Genomic DNA, 14,809 nt, shown 5'->3' with positions numbered 1-14,809 from the left:
GAGCTCAACTTGTCTCGAAAAAATTGTGAAATTACAAAACTAAGTGACCTTACCTCACACTTATTTTCTAGTAACCTATTCTACCCAACCCAAACCGACCCAAACCGAAATAAATCCTAACCGACCCAACCCGATGAAATTTAAACCGAACTTTAGTTGGGTTAAAAATTAAAAAAACCGAACTAAATGGGTTGGGTTAGGGTTTAACCTATAATCCGCCCAACCCGACCCGCGGGCACCCCTATCTATTACTATAGGTAACTTGGGACACACTTCGTATCAAGATATATCTGACTTACTTTTTACGCTTGTTTTAGAGGGTATTTTTTTTTTAAAATACAAATTTAGAGTTTAGATTTTAGAATGTTACTATCAAATATAAATATTAAATATATATATATATATTATTAATAAATGAATATTTTTTAACATTTAGTTCAGTGAAGTTGAACATATAATATTAAATAAGATTACGCACTTTATTAATTTATTATATATGTGTATAAAATAATTTATTTTTATAATAGTATTCGTTTCATTAACATCAAACATATGCAAATGTTTTTTAATTAATTAATATAAATGAAATATAAAATATAAATTCTTAAAACATAAAACAATGTTGAAATATCGGATTGCTTTGTTCCTTGAAGTGGGCGTCAAAGAGCCCACAAAGCAAAGTGACGAATGGGCCCAGCCCACCACATTATTCTCCACCGGTAGTGCCCACTGCCCAGCAGCGCAAAAGAAGATCTGCCAGATTTGCAGCGAGCAAATCGGAATCAGAATGGCGAAAATTGAAGCATACAACGGTGATGATGAATATGAACCATCCAAGAAAAATATAAAAACCCGAAAAAGAAATCACGGGTCAACTAAATTCTTCTTGTTTCTTGATTATGTCTTCCTTCTCATCTTCTTCCTCTTTCTATTCTTCTTTCTTTACAAGTTTTTTACCCATTAGCCCCCAGGTACTTATTTTAATCCTTTCTTTACTTTTTACTGTCTTTTAGTAGCTGTGATAGTAGTAGCAGTAATTTTTACTTTTTGATAAAGTTTTGAGACCCAATTTACTGTAACTAGGAAAGAAAGAAAGTTTTTTCGATTTTATGCAAGGGTTCTTGTTCAAGTTTGATGTGATATGTTCTGACATTTAATTTACTAATTTCTTACTTTGTTGGATTTTTAAGTTCATTTCAGTCTAAGATGTGTGTTTTTACATTGGTTAAGTTTGATAAGTTTAAATTTAGTATTTAGAGAAAGGTAGTGTGTTAATAATTTGGATCTCACTTTGTTAGGGGAGATAGAGTATGATTACTCTATTGGGGAATTGACGCTTCCTTCAGATTTTTGATGTGAGATCAACAAACTTCTCTTTGATATGTAAGCTATGACTAGGCAAAAGCTCCTCCAGCAAATGTTATTAGTAAAACTTCTTCGAAAAATAAGGATGCAACGTAAATGTATGGCCCTTCCTCTTATTTACATGCAAAAGCATCAGAATTGTAATTGCTAAAAGAATAGAGCACAAAAAATTTACAACATTGTAGACATTTTAATCCAATAACATGTGGGGGGTGTTTGGATGATTGGTGGGAATGGGAATGGGGAATGGGAATGGGGGTATGGGAATGGAGGGTATGGGAAATGGTAACCCAAAGGGTGTGGAGGTATTGATTTACCCTTCAAGAAGGAATGAGGTTCCCATTCCAAGCAAAAATTTTACTAATCCAAACACAATGTATGGGTATTAGGTTCCGATTCCCGTTAACCGGGCTCATTAACCATCAACCAAACGCCCCCGTAATGCTTGCTGATGTTTGAACCAATCAACATGATATTTTTTAATAGCAATGTTTGGCGTAAATACGAGTGGTTTACCTTCTCTGTGTGCAGTTACATTTAACTTTTTTAAAGACTCCCTATACTTCACCTAATCACCTTATGTGCAATTTACCTTTACACTAAGAGTAATTATTAACTCAGTATTAGGCTGAACATAGTTCACCACGTAATTGCAATAAATCTGTTTAATTCCTGCAGGTGCAATATGGTTATACAGTGAGATACTGCTCCAATTTCTATCCATAATATGTGGGAAGCGGTAATTTGTGTAGACCACATCTACATCAGTTAAAGAGAGAAGATCCTATGCCTCAATCAACATAAAGAGAGGTCATGATAGTGTAGAATGCTGCATCTTTAACTTACGTACTTTATGTGATTTATCCTGTAAGTATGCAGGTTTATATGGCTGTCCTTTAACCTTCAAAATTTGTATGGAAGTATTTACCTCTTAGCTTTTTAGCTAGCAAATTTACATTCAGAGTTGGGGAACATTGGATGGCATCAACTAGATTGCCTTATTTTACTTGTAATCCTTTAGAGGTGACTTGTAAGTTCTCTCTGTTTTGAATTTGAAACGGAATTTTCTTTCGAAGAACTTTTCAGTATATTTTGCATATTATAAGGCTTTTCAAACGGAAATGGAAGGCGATAATTTATCTCTAAAACAATGTTTTAGGAAGACCAGGTACTAGTAGTTACTACTATAATGGTATATAAGTTTAAGGAAGAAACCATGTCCATAGAAATTTGAGTTTAGCTTGTTACAGCTAGGCCTATGCCTAATTATAAATTTGCCTCGGTGTTTATCTATTTTAGTTTGTTAGTAGTTACTGTAATAAACTGAAGCAACACACAAAGCATTCAAGGCTACTCTTGTGTTGGTCAGATATAAAGCCACGTTTACTCGGCCAACAAGACATATGCATATCATATCACAATCAGATTTCACAGTTTCTCATCCATAAACTCTAGAAAACACAGGATAAGAAGATAAGCCCACCTGGCAGAAAAGAAAAGCCCTTTCACTACTTCACTAATATTCCACTTCTGTTTTTCTCCTTCCCTCACTCAAACCACAGAAACCAACCAATGGCTTCTCCAACCCTGATCACTCCCACAACCTCAACCCCGAAAACCCTTCTCCCCCCTATCCGATCCAAGCTGACAATCACCGCCTCTGCCCCTGCCACCACTCCACTGCAAAGTCGACGCATGTTCGTCTCACTTGCAGCTGGAATAGTCCTCTCACCTATCCTCCCTGCATCCCCTACATGGGCAGTTTCAGACGATGAGTACGTGAAAGATGCCGGAGAAGTGATCAACAAGATACGGAACACGATAAGTAAAGATAGGAATGACCCTGACGTAGCTGATGCAGTGGCACAACTAAGAGAGACTTCAAACTCATGGGTAGCAAAGTACAGGAAGGAGAAAGCTCTGCTGGGAAGGTCATCTTTCCGCGATATCTACTCGGCTCTCAATGCAGTTTCTGGCCATTATATTAGCTTTGGACCGACTGCACCGATTCCGGCAAAGAGGAAAGTTAGGATTTTAGAAGAGATGGAGACGGCTGAGAAGGCTTTGCAAAGAGGAAGATGAATAACGTTAATGTACAGAATTTTTTGTATGTAACACTATTGCTTATGCTTTAAATTGTGCTTCGGACTACATAGTTGATGTCAATTATGAGTTAAAATAAAAAAGAACAATATTATGCAAACAAAAACACTTGTCAAAATATTAGATTATATTATTGATTAGGGTTCTGCAAATGATTTATGTTTTTCCCGCATCTAAACAAAAGTGGTTTGCAACTGAGGGAAAAAGTAATGCTACTCCGCCCACCCACAAACGGGACTATTTGGTGATGCATTTTTTTCAGCAGCATGTTGAAGTTGCTCAAACTATGCTCAAAAGATGATATTCTGCCAGAAATGGGAATTTAGAAGATTAAGTTTGACAAGTCTTTAAATCATTTAAGATCAATGAAAAAGAACAGTAATTTAAATAAAAAGCGATAAAATAATTTTATTTATAGAAAAATGCCAGAGGTTAAAAAAAGTAATTTTTATTTGAATATTAAAAAAGTACAATGCTATTCATAATATTTAGGATTATCTAAGTTTTTTAAAAACATATTTCTCATTCAAAAGATATTTTAACTATAATAAAATTTAGGAGTTTTTTTCAAATATATACTCTTTTCTCAAAAACATATACAAAAATACTTATTTTTTTAAAAAAAATACAAGAATACAATTTTTTTTATGTTTTTACATATTTAATCGGCTACAATCATATTCGACCAAAATCAACATTCAATACAATTGATAAAATCCCAAAAATTTCGGAAAAAGATTGCTTTGGGTTGCATTAGATTGCAAATCATATAATTGTTTTTAACTATAGACGCTAACTTTTTAATATTTCAAAAAATAATAAAATTATAAAAGGAAAATTAAATTTAATACTTTGATAAATACCTTAATATTTTAACATAAACACGTATCAAATTTAGGTGTTATATGAATAATTTTTTCAATTTTTCCTTTTAACTTTTTCGAGGATATATATATATATATTTTTGGCAAAGTCTGCGTACACCTAGATAAATTGTATCGAAATACAATAAACCGCATTCGGGATATCTTTCTTTCAAGAAAATTTATCATCTAACCGAAAGCCATGCAAGCATAACTTCCGACATTTGGACAATAAAACTTAAATGAATGAGAAAAGAATACCCATGAAGGAAGTCCCTAAGTCTCGCTTCCAAGGTATCCTAAAAAATAGATAAACAGACCAAACAAAATATTAATCAATATACAAAAAAATAATATTTATAAAAATTTAATTAATGAAAAAAAGATAGTAAATATAATAAAAAAAAGTGAAAGAATATATGTATACAAAATAGAGAGGAAATAAAATAATGTAGAAATATTAATTAATATCTAACCAAAGGAAAATCATTTGGTTAGACACATAAAAATTTAATAATTTAATTGAAGAATAAAAATAGAATTTAAAACATAATTAAATATTATATATAATGATCATAAAAATGGTAACACAAACGATGAAAATGGCACTGAAAGTCATGAAGCGTCTTTCTCATAAATTTCCTTAATTTTTTAAAATACGATACAGTTAAAAAAATTTCAATTATGTGTACTAGATTAATTAGATTTTTTCTTATTTTTCAAAATATTTAGTTTAATTTTTATTTGAACTTTTAAATTCTTACACATATAAAATATAAAATAAGTGAAAATTTATTATAAAATATAATATTTTAATAATAAAATATCTAAAAATTAAATTTGATATCATCTATATAGTTAATTACCAAACCGCCCCTAACACTCTTTCTTCTATCCACCGCTCCGTCCACAACACCGTCGAAGCCGTAACCCTCATCGGCAAGAGCTGCAGAAGCAGCCACGGCAAACTATACAGTGAGGCCACCAAACATTTGCAAGAGGTAACCCCTATCTTTCCTAAATTTAGCTTCTCCATTGATTCACCCGTGTCCTAATTTAATCACATTTTCGTAATACTACTCATATTCATGATTCATGTTATCAATATTGTTGAAATCTGTTTAATAGATGCGAGAATGCATGATTAATCTCACAGATATACACTACACGCGATAATTTATTCCTAGTTTCGATTTTCTAAGGTCTGATTGCTCTCATATTGATAATATTAGTTGTGTACTTGCGGTGATTTGAAAGTATTTGACTCGTGTAATTTTGAGGTCATCGTTGTTAAAATTGAAGAGTGGCAGTGGAATGACGTCAAACTTAAACCTCTCTTTTGGTCTCCGACAAACACATTCAAGGCCAGTCCCGCTCTTTCGGTTCGTATATTTACTAGTTTCTCTCTCAAATATTTCTCGATTGCTGCTTATGTATTTATGCGTTCTGTCTGTTTTTTCCGCACAGCCTCAAATTCAGAGATACTCGCCCACTCAAAGTTTCGTGTGATTATTCTCGCTTCGAAGTAAGTTCTCTCACTTATATGAATTAATATTGATTGACACTAGCAACCACAATTTTTTTCTTTGAAATAATATTTTTAATAAGGATATACTGCTTCATCTATATTGTAAATGATGATAATGTTTGGTCTAATCAAGTTGTGGTAAATTGTGCCAATGTGATGGTAGAGGGTCATGTAAAAGTGTACACATTAACTTTCAATAATGAATGGGAAATAATAAATAAGCTCTAAATTACAACACGGTTCCAGTTGTACAGCATCTGTAGATTCATTGTATGCATATGTATGGTCATGAATTGCGCAAGTGATACTTATTTATAAAAGAGTTAATTACAGTTTGTAACCCCTAGGATTGCTCCAAACGCACTTAAGATCCTGAACTATCAAACGTTACATAATGCACCCTGAACTTTACATTCCTGTGCAAGTTGTAACCCATAGTCACTATTCCGTCCAAATATGCCGTTAACTTTAACTGTTTGAGAGGTAACAGTGTGTATATTAGTTTCTAACAGCTACTTTACCTCTTGTGACCCCTCAAAAATTACGTATTATATTTTGAAATTATTTCTGAACACACACAACGATGTAAAAAAATTAAAATAAGTTTTAAAATATGTATCTAGATTTAGAATCTGAAAATTTATTATTATTTTTACATAAACGATGTAACTTATTAAAATTTTTTAAAATAAATACATATTTTAAAAATTATTTTAATATTTTTTACATCGTTGTGTGTGTTCAGAAATAATTTCAAAATATAATACATAAACTTTGAGGAGTCACAGGGAGTAAAGTAGCTGTTGGAAACTAATATACACACTGTTACCTCTCAAACAGTTAAAGTTAACGGCATATTTGGACGGAATAGTGACTATGGGTTACAACTTGCACGGGAATGTAAAGTTCAGGGTGCATTATGTTACGTTTGATAGTTCAGGATCTTAAGTGCGTTTGGAGCAATCCTAGGGGTTACAAACTGTAATTAACTCTTTATAAAAAGATGAAGTTTACTAAAATAGAAATCTATGGCTTGTTTTTTTTGACATGAAATAGAAATCTATGGCTTGTTTTTTTTTGACATGAATAATAATCTATGGCTTGTTTTTTTTTGACATGAAATAGAAATCTAACTAGAAAGTAGTTCCGTTGAATGTGAATGGCATATACTAAAGAAAAGATAGAGTTCCACATTAAAACTATTATGTTCATAATTTTAATTACATCAAATTATGCTAATCGGAAGGTGGTGGTTTGGGGGGGGGGGGGGCATGATTTTTTGGGGGGGGGGGGGGTATCAGATAAGATACCCTAAGGTGAGAGGTATCTGCTAAAAATTAATAAGAGTTCCTAAACTGCATAGAAATATTGAATCCTAAGAATATCCTCATAAATTATTTTTATTTATATTTGCATCAAATTATGATAATGTCGTAGTAATAGTTTTTGGCAAAAGTTATTACCACTTTGAATGCTGGACTGCCTTCGTGGAGTCTGTGATATTCTAGATTCAATATCACCCTAATCTCTTAGAGCATCTTCAATAGCCTCTTTATAGTGACTCTTAAATTGGAATTTGAAGAGGATGATAGTTTTGCTTGCTCCAATAGGCTCCTAGTCACTCTTAAATTCACTAAATTTCTCTTCTCTCTCCTCAATAGTCATTCTTAACTATATTTTATAATAAATTTTTAAGCAAACATTCTCTCTCCATCCACTTTCCTTTGTACTTTTATGCACATAACTTGTAATAATATAAAACAAAATAAGGAGTGAATATAAGAAGTATTGTCGGAGTTGAACCCACATTAAATCACTAAGAGCCAGTATTTCATATTATATTTAAGAGTGAGTTAATAGACTATTGGAGATGCTCTTAACTCCTACATTGGATACCTCAAACTTTTGCAAGTTCCTTAAATTTTTAATTTTAACATTTCACGACTTTTGAAGTCAATAGAAGTAATTTAATGTCTTATTGAAGCTTTGCATGTAATCATGCTGGGATATACATAAAATTTAGTGCATTTTGTATAGTATACGACCTTCTTATCGTCTGCTTGTTTGAAAGTAATCTATTGGTTCATGATATTTTGATCTTCATTGACTTTTATTTGTTGTCAAATGTGAAATGTCAAGGGAATTTTACTTATTAACTGTGTGTAACACTTCAGTCGCTATACAATATCTTGATATGACGGATCTCATTTTTCCACCACAATTCTGTTGCAAGATCACTCATTGATTATCATGTAGGAATGTATGGAAATTGTTTACAATGTATATCTTGTTTAATTTGGAGATAAGGGATGTGAGCTATCGACCTCCTGGAACACAGACTAACATATTGAGCGGGGTTAGTCTATCCCTTACTGAGAGAAGGTAATCAGCATTCCAGCCTGACTCTATCAGTTAAATTCAAAGTTTTCAGGGTGACAGACTAGTTAAGATTTTTTGTTTCCTCTGTCTTTATAAGTAGCTTGACGACTCTAGATATGCTTTTAGCCAAAATGATAACTAATTGTTTTGATGCAGTTTTGGTTTAATTTTCGGGCGAAGTGGAAGTGGAAAATCAACTCTCTTGCAGGTTGTTTGTTAGACTTTGTATCTAGTTCTAACTCATGCAGTCATGCTCACAAAATTACAACATTCTACGCACAGCTTATTGCAGGGGTTAGTAAACCTACATCGGGTTCTATTTGCATCCAAAAATATCGTGATGACGGTAGTCCACATCAGTCTCCTATATTATCAACTCCGGAGAGAGTTGGCATCGTTTTTCAGTTTCCTGAGAGGTACGAATGTTGATATCAAATTATATAGACATAATTTCAATAAGATTAGTGATTAGTAGAACGTGCAATGATCGAGTTGCAGAAGTCTTTACAACTAATTTTCAATGTCAATACTTTTTGAACTCTTTTTTTTTTTTTTTAAATACTTTTCTAAACTCTTATTTTGACTATCATTTATTCAATCATTAGATGATTATGTATGTTGAACCCCTGCTGCAGCTGTTGTGTGTGATGAGTTAGGGATCCTTGGAGTTGTTTCATAGTTGTATTTCTAATACAGTGTTATAATGTTCTTTTTCCTAGATATTATGTTTTTTTTCCTAGATATTATGGGCCTTGTGGACTTTCAAATAGTCAGTATTAATATTCTTATCTCATTATTTGATATGAATTGCGTTACAATTTTATGGGATTTGCAATCCTTAATTATGATTCTATTTGAATTACAAACTATTATTTACAAGAATTATCACAGTAAAATTTTCTGTCTAAATTTGTCAACTGAAAAACCTTAATAAAGTAAAATTAGAGATTTAAAGCAATAAAGTATATTGAGGACAAATGGGTATAAGAGTATGCCATTCATGTGTTCTCTAGGTATTTTCTTGCTGACAATATTCTAGATGAAGTCACATTTGGGTGGCCAAGACAAAAGGCGGACCTTCCTTTGAAAGAGCATCTTGCTTCTAGACTACAACGAGCAATTTCTTCGGTATTCTAACGCCTTAGCTTGGTCCAAGTTTAACTTCTATTCTGTTACATAGCTTATATGTTGTTTAATCGTTTGATGTAAAATTACCCAATGTCTTGTGAAACTAAATCTTAGGTTGGTCTCAGCGGAATCTCTTTGGATAAAGATCCTAGGTCACTTAGTGGTGGCTACAAGCGTCGGCTTGCCCTAGCAATTCAGTTAGTAAGATCCTTGCAACCCTTATTTTCTATAATAAATTTACGTCAGACTTGATGTGGTAAAGATCCTCCACATTTAAATATTGGGTTAATGCTCTATTTCGTCACTCTACTCGACTAAAACTTTCAGTTGGCCTACCGAGTCAAAAAAGTTTTCATTTAAATAACAAAGTATCTAAAAATTTTCAATCACAAGATCAAGTTTAAAAAACATTACAACGCCGTTAAACAGGCCTTTGACTTTAACGAGTAACGTTAGTTTTTACGGATTTGTATATTTTTTCCCCAGATTTGAATAAAATTAGGGTTCTTAAACTAGTGTTAGGGTTTGAATTGGGGGCTTCTGATTTCTGGTGGTGTTTTGTGCAATTGAGGGGTTAATTGGTTTTGGGTGGTGAAGAAGGTGATACGGGGCATACGAATTAAGCCGCAGGAGAGGTCGGAGGCCACATGGATCGTCGTCAGCGACGGCTCTGGTGGCAATTGAAGGAGTATAAAGGAGCTAGATTGGAGGGAGAAGATGCATAAGGGAGATTGGGGAATGGTTGGGTGTGTATTATATTTGTATTGGGTGTGTTGTGACCTTGAGCTGGCGTGCTGAGAAGAAGCCGCCATGGAAGATGGATGAGCGTTTTCAGCACGGTCAGAGGAAAGGAAACCACCCGACATGGTGGTGGCAGGACACCGTTAGAGAGGGAGGGAGCACGGTGTAGGAGATTCCGGCAGAGATTGCGACAGGCGGGATGACCGGAGCTGATGTTTCTGTTAAAAATTCAACAGAGACTAACAGAATGGTTTATTTGAAAGTTTTGAACGGTGCAGTTAGTTGACTGAAAACTTTTTTGACTCGGTAGGCCAACTGAAAGTTTTGGGTCAGTACAATGATGAAATAGAGCATTAACCCTTTAAATATTTAAATAGTTAAGGAGTAAAGATTTTTTAATCATTCACATCTATATAATGACTTGGTTGTTAACTTTTGATTACTTTGTATGTTTATTCAGGTACAGTCTCCGGATCTATTAGTGCTAGACGAGCCTCTTGCTGGTCTTGGTATGCTATTATAACTCTAAAAGCCAACTAATTTCCGCGTGCTGTTCCATCTATAACATTAAATGATGGTCACTAGTCTTATATCACATTTTATTTTCGAAACACCCCAAATTTCGATAAAGTCTAATACTAGCTTATAACCCGTGCCAAACACAGATATATATCGAAAATATATGTTTATTTTAATAATTTGTATGATGGATAGATATTTTTTAAAAATATATTGTATTAAATAATATAATATAATTTTAATTGATTTACAATAGGAATTATCTTACTAATATTTTATACGCTAATTTGTACACAATTAAAGTCAATATTTTCATTTCACTTAAAATAAAAAGATTTCTAGTTTGTGCATATTGTCACACTCTAAAAACTACTTTTTGAAAAGTTGGCTGATTTTAATTGGATGATGTTTTTTGTGCATGTAGGGGGTCATTATTATTTAAAAGTTAAATACTAAATCCTACAATTTAAATGTTAAATACTAAATTCCATTCTAAAAACTAAACCCTAAATACTAAAAACCAAATTCTAAACCTTATTATTTAGAAGATAAATCCTAAATCCTGAACTCTGAGTTGTTGTTGTTGTTGTTGTTGTTATTATTATTATTATCATTTTTATTATTATTACTATTATTATTTTAATCCTAACAATTTGAATGAATTTGCCGATTTAATCGCACGGTGGAAACTGAATAATACAAAGTCAGTTAACACAAACACACACACACACAATTTAACAACTCACATAAAAAAGGTCATAACCAGGATATTATAACTTTGGGATGTGGTTAATTTTCTTATGTATTTTGCTAAGCAATGCACAATTTAAAACTCACTTTCATTTTTCCAAAACTATGTCTCATACTGATAACATGTTTCTATTTCCTGACAAAAATAAATAAATAACATATTTCTTTGGGACCTTGGAATCAGATTGGAAGGCACGTGCAGATGTCGTAAAGCTTTTAAAAAATCTAAAAGAAACAGTAACCATACTTGTTGTCAGCCATGATCTCAAGTAAGTTTTGTTATCATAATAATTGCATTACTAGGTCATTAATTAATGCTTAAATTATTATTGTTTTGTGATTGAGTTGTTATCTTAGATCTCTCATACAGTCATACTCATTGTATGATTATTCAAGTTGTATTCCAATTCATCATAACTATTAATTGGAGAAATGGATGTGGTTGTGGAGGTTTAATACATGAACTTCTACCTTGCTACCTGCAAAACCTAAGAAGCAATATTTCCCCAAAGCACGGGGGAGTTGTTTTCTCTAAAAGCTTTTAAATGGAAAGTAGTTTTGTGAGAAGCTGCATGTGAATTCAACCAAACAAACTTCTACATGCTTTGTTTTGTAAAGCTGTGTTGGTGTCTCAAATTGTGTCTCTAACCCACAATACCTCACAAGCCCATACTCAAAGCTAATTCTATTAGAGTATTGTTGAAAGTTTTTCAAATATTAAATAATTGAGTTATATTAAGGGTAAAAGTCACCAAAAATAAAAAGAAGGAATCATCTTGCATTATGCTCTCTGTTTCTGGTTATTTATATGTAGCAATTGTTTTACAATGGAGTTTTATGTGCAGAGAAATAGCATCTCTAGTTGACCAGTCATGGCATATGTATATGGGTGGAATGCTCAAGGAAGAGCCTCTACCACTATAAACTTTATTGTGGGGCATGTTGGCTTATGCTTCGTGTTGTATTGTTGTAGTCTGAGGTACTATTTTAATGCTCTGTACTTTTTGCATTTTTTCATATTCATTCTGCCAAATGAACCATGATTACCTGAATAACAAATATAATTATTCTATATAATGTCATATAGTGTCAAGTGGAATGTTGAGACTCAAACCCTCAGTTTCGTAACTATGAACTGCTAATCTAATATATTACTTGAAATGTTATAGTATTTGATAACATTTAAACTTTCTAATGTGTCCTTTAAAAGTAGTTCTTGGTGATAGATGACAGAAGCACTATCTAAATCAAGAAATTAGAATTTACCTGTTGTGATGAATGTATTATATTCTTCGAGAAGAAAAAATCATTTATGAGAGTGGACACAGTTTAATGTCCTTGGTCTTTGAATATGTTTATTATATTACGAAATCAAGTTGTGTAGTTGAACAACAAACTGGCTGATCTGTTCGTCTTAGAAAATATTATTTTCTTATAAATGTGTTAAAGTTTAATATCCAGCTCTGGACATATATTATCTTCTTTTTTTTTTTTTTGATTTCTGAATTGTGGTAGACTGGTAGTATTTGGTACTTACATAATTGTATGTTCATATGTTCTTTCATTTAACTAGTGTATTCCGTAGCTCTTTTTGCTTCAAAAACTATGGCTGTAACTGTAAAATTCTCGCCACTTATCAATAGCAGTAATCATTAATCATTTGCAAATTGTTTCACTTCCTAGGCAACAAGTCAAGGTTACACAACCCTTATAATTATTAGAAGCACTTTCATCATAATTCATAATAATATAGCTTTTCTGCTAACTGTCATTTGACTTGAGATCACGATGATTCAGATGTCGTGACTGACAAGACACTTACCAAAATGAAAAACCATGTGATCAAACTCACACATCACCCTTAAATGACAAAGATGAGAATATTAACAGTATTGTTTGGCCCACTAGAGCTGTAGCGCGAGATCTGTTATGTAAAGAGTAGAGTATGAAACAAACTATCGGCAGGTCTTTTTCAGTGCCTCTAAGTTATAACTGTATATTAATATGTAAAATCTTTTGAATGAATTAATATATCAGCTTACATAAAAGAATGTTCTATATCTCGACTAATATATATCTGTGTGGGCATGCTTATGTACATATTTTTTAGTAAATGGTGTTTTGAGTCTCAGTTCAGTTCTACTAAATCACAGTAGCATCCCAAGTATGCAAAGAATTGGCACTTGCAGTCTGCATCTGTTTTAATCCAGTGTCCCCCATTTTCGGCTGAATGGCCCCTTTTAAGGTTTCCATGATTATTCCAATAGATATAACATTTCCTTCAAAGTAGTCGTCGTTGGAAATTTGTAATTGCCTTTTCCCAGCAGTCACAGCTCTATGTTGATGTGTTATGTCATATTTGTGTGGCGTGTTCATTTTTCAGCCAGAAATTAATAGATGAGCAGATGCATGTTTTGTGCAAGATAGTATTGACCCCAAATAATACTTCATATTTATTCATCTGCCGTTACAAATAAAGTGTGCTAAATTTTACTTTATTAGATTATACTGCCATTTGTCCGGTGCGGTGTAATTGTTGGTGTAATTGTTGGAAACGTGAATCGGCTTGCAAATTCTATATTACCTGCTTTGTTTCGTATATGTATTATGTATACGGTGTAATACAGTCATGTAGATGCAGGAAAAGAATAACACTTTTTCCTACTTATAAAAGATAAAGCCAGAACATATTTGTTACACATATAGGCTTCAGCCTTCTGCTACTAAAGGCTACAACTTGTATTGTTTCTTTTCAATGCGATTCAGCTCCTCAGTCCTCACGTTACTCTCTCTACAGCTGCTCTGTTCCACTTCAGCGTACTCTTTATTTTTACACCGAATATAAATATCAAAGCACTTGATATGTATGTATGTCGTATGATACTGCACTTTGATAATGATATAAACGCATCCAGCTTTTATTTCAACACAGCCAAAGCTACAGCTTCAGCTAAGTTAATTTCAGAAACTCCAAGCCCTTATAAAACACATGATCTGCTTAACCAATTTATTGATAGCAGTTTTAGCGGTTCTTAACTTTTTCAGTTCGGACTATTATGGTCCGGTCAGTGTAACAATTTTTTTGCGCACTCTTTAGTTTTTGTATTAAAATTTTGTGTGTTTGACCTTGTACCTTTAGCATTAGTAATCACTTTGCTTCATTTGATTATCGACGAACTGCTTTGCTTCCTTTGATTAGCGATGAAGAAATAAAACTTAGTTGAATTATATTTAAATATGTAAATATCGAAAATGCAACACTTTTTTTAAAGGGAAAAAAATACTGAAAAATCGTGTAATTAATTACTGCAACCATTCCACAAATTTTATTAGATTTGAATAAAGTCAAATTGCCCAAGTTTTAAATTTTCAAGTTTATTTAGAGTCTAATTTAATAACATTGTCGACCGTAATATTAGTACATATTGACTTA

The 14,809-nt window shown here is 32.7% G+C and overlaps 2 protein-coding genes and 1 long non-coding RNA gene across 13 annotated transcripts; all 3 read left to right on the top strand.

The window, feature by feature from the left end:
• The first annotated feature begins 625 nt into the window (after positions 1 to 625).
• LOC135152959 (uncharacterized) lies at positions 626 to 1,518 on the top strand. Its single transcript, XR_010292326.1, has 2 exons — positions 626 to 971; positions 1,299 to 1,518. It is a non-coding gene; the product is annotated as an uncharacterized LOC135152959 (long non-coding RNA).
• Positions 1,519 to 2,736: 1,218 nt separating this feature from the next.
• Positions 2,737 to 3,516, top strand: LOC108219769 (photosystem II repair protein PSB27-H1, chloroplastic). The gene has a single exon (XM_017393276.2). The coding sequence runs from the start codon at positions 2,938 to 2,940 to the stop codon at positions 3,445 to 3,447; it is 510 nt and encodes a 169-aa protein (XP_017248765.1). The 5' UTR covers positions 2,737 to 2,937; the 3' UTR covers positions 3,448 to 3,516.
• A 1,671-nt stretch (positions 3,517 to 5,187) lies between these two features.
• LOC108220150 (ABC transporter I family member 11, chloroplastic) lies at positions 5,188 to 14,412 on the top strand. 11 transcript variants are annotated; one of them, XM_017393833.2, is made up of 12 exons: positions 5,188 to 5,332; positions 5,634 to 5,695; positions 5,799 to 5,856; positions 8,162 to 8,241; positions 8,395 to 8,446; positions 8,521 to 8,654; positions 9,252 to 9,366; positions 9,481 to 9,567; positions 10,568 to 10,616; positions 11,561 to 11,645; positions 12,222 to 12,355; positions 13,509 to 13,882. In XM_017393833.2, exons 2-11 carry the CDS (start codon positions 5,646 to 5,648, stop codon positions 12,298 to 12,300), a joined length of 789 nt encoding a protein of 262 aa, XP_017249322.1. In that variant the 5' UTR covers positions 5,188 to 5,332; positions 5,634 to 5,645; the 3' UTR covers positions 12,301 to 12,355; positions 13,509 to 13,882. The 11 variants fall into 11 exon arrangements, with proteins under 11 accessions (XP_017249322.1, XP_017249320.1, XP_063950522.1 ...); XM_017393831.2 differs by having other exon boundaries at positions 5,634 to 5,713; XM_064094452.1 differs by having other exon boundaries at positions 5,612 to 5,695.
• Positions 14,413 to 14,809: the final 397 nt, after the last annotated feature.

The sequence above is a fragment of the Daucus carota genome, chromosome 5 (assembly GCF_001625215.2).
Source record: "Daucus carota subsp. sativus chromosome 5, DH1 v3.0, whole genome shotgun sequence".
Taxonomy (NCBI): Eukaryota; Viridiplantae; Streptophyta; class Magnoliopsida; order Apiales; family Apiaceae; genus Daucus; species Daucus carota.
The sequence above is the reverse complement of the archived record's forward strand: the minus strand, read 5'-3'. Positions and strand labels throughout refer to the sequence as shown.

Bases quoted from the DNA above. Each gene is read 5' to 3' on its own strand.
- LOC108219769 (XM_017393276.2), top strand. From the start codon at position 2,938: ATGGCTTCTCCAACCCTGATCACTCCCACAACCTCAACCCCGAAAACC.
- LOC108220150 (XM_064094451.1), top strand. From the start codon at position 5,646: ATGACGTCAAACTTAAACCTCTCTTTTGGTCTCCGACAAACACATTCA. The intron at 5,714-5,798 runs GTTCGTATATTT...TTTTCCGCACAG, and splicing joins AGGCCAGTCCCGCTCTTTCG to CCTCAAATTCAGAGATACTC. The intron at 8,242-8,394 runs GTAATCAGCATT...GTTTTGATGCAG, and splicing joins CTATCCCTTACTGAGAGAAG to TTTTGGTTTAATTTTCGGGC.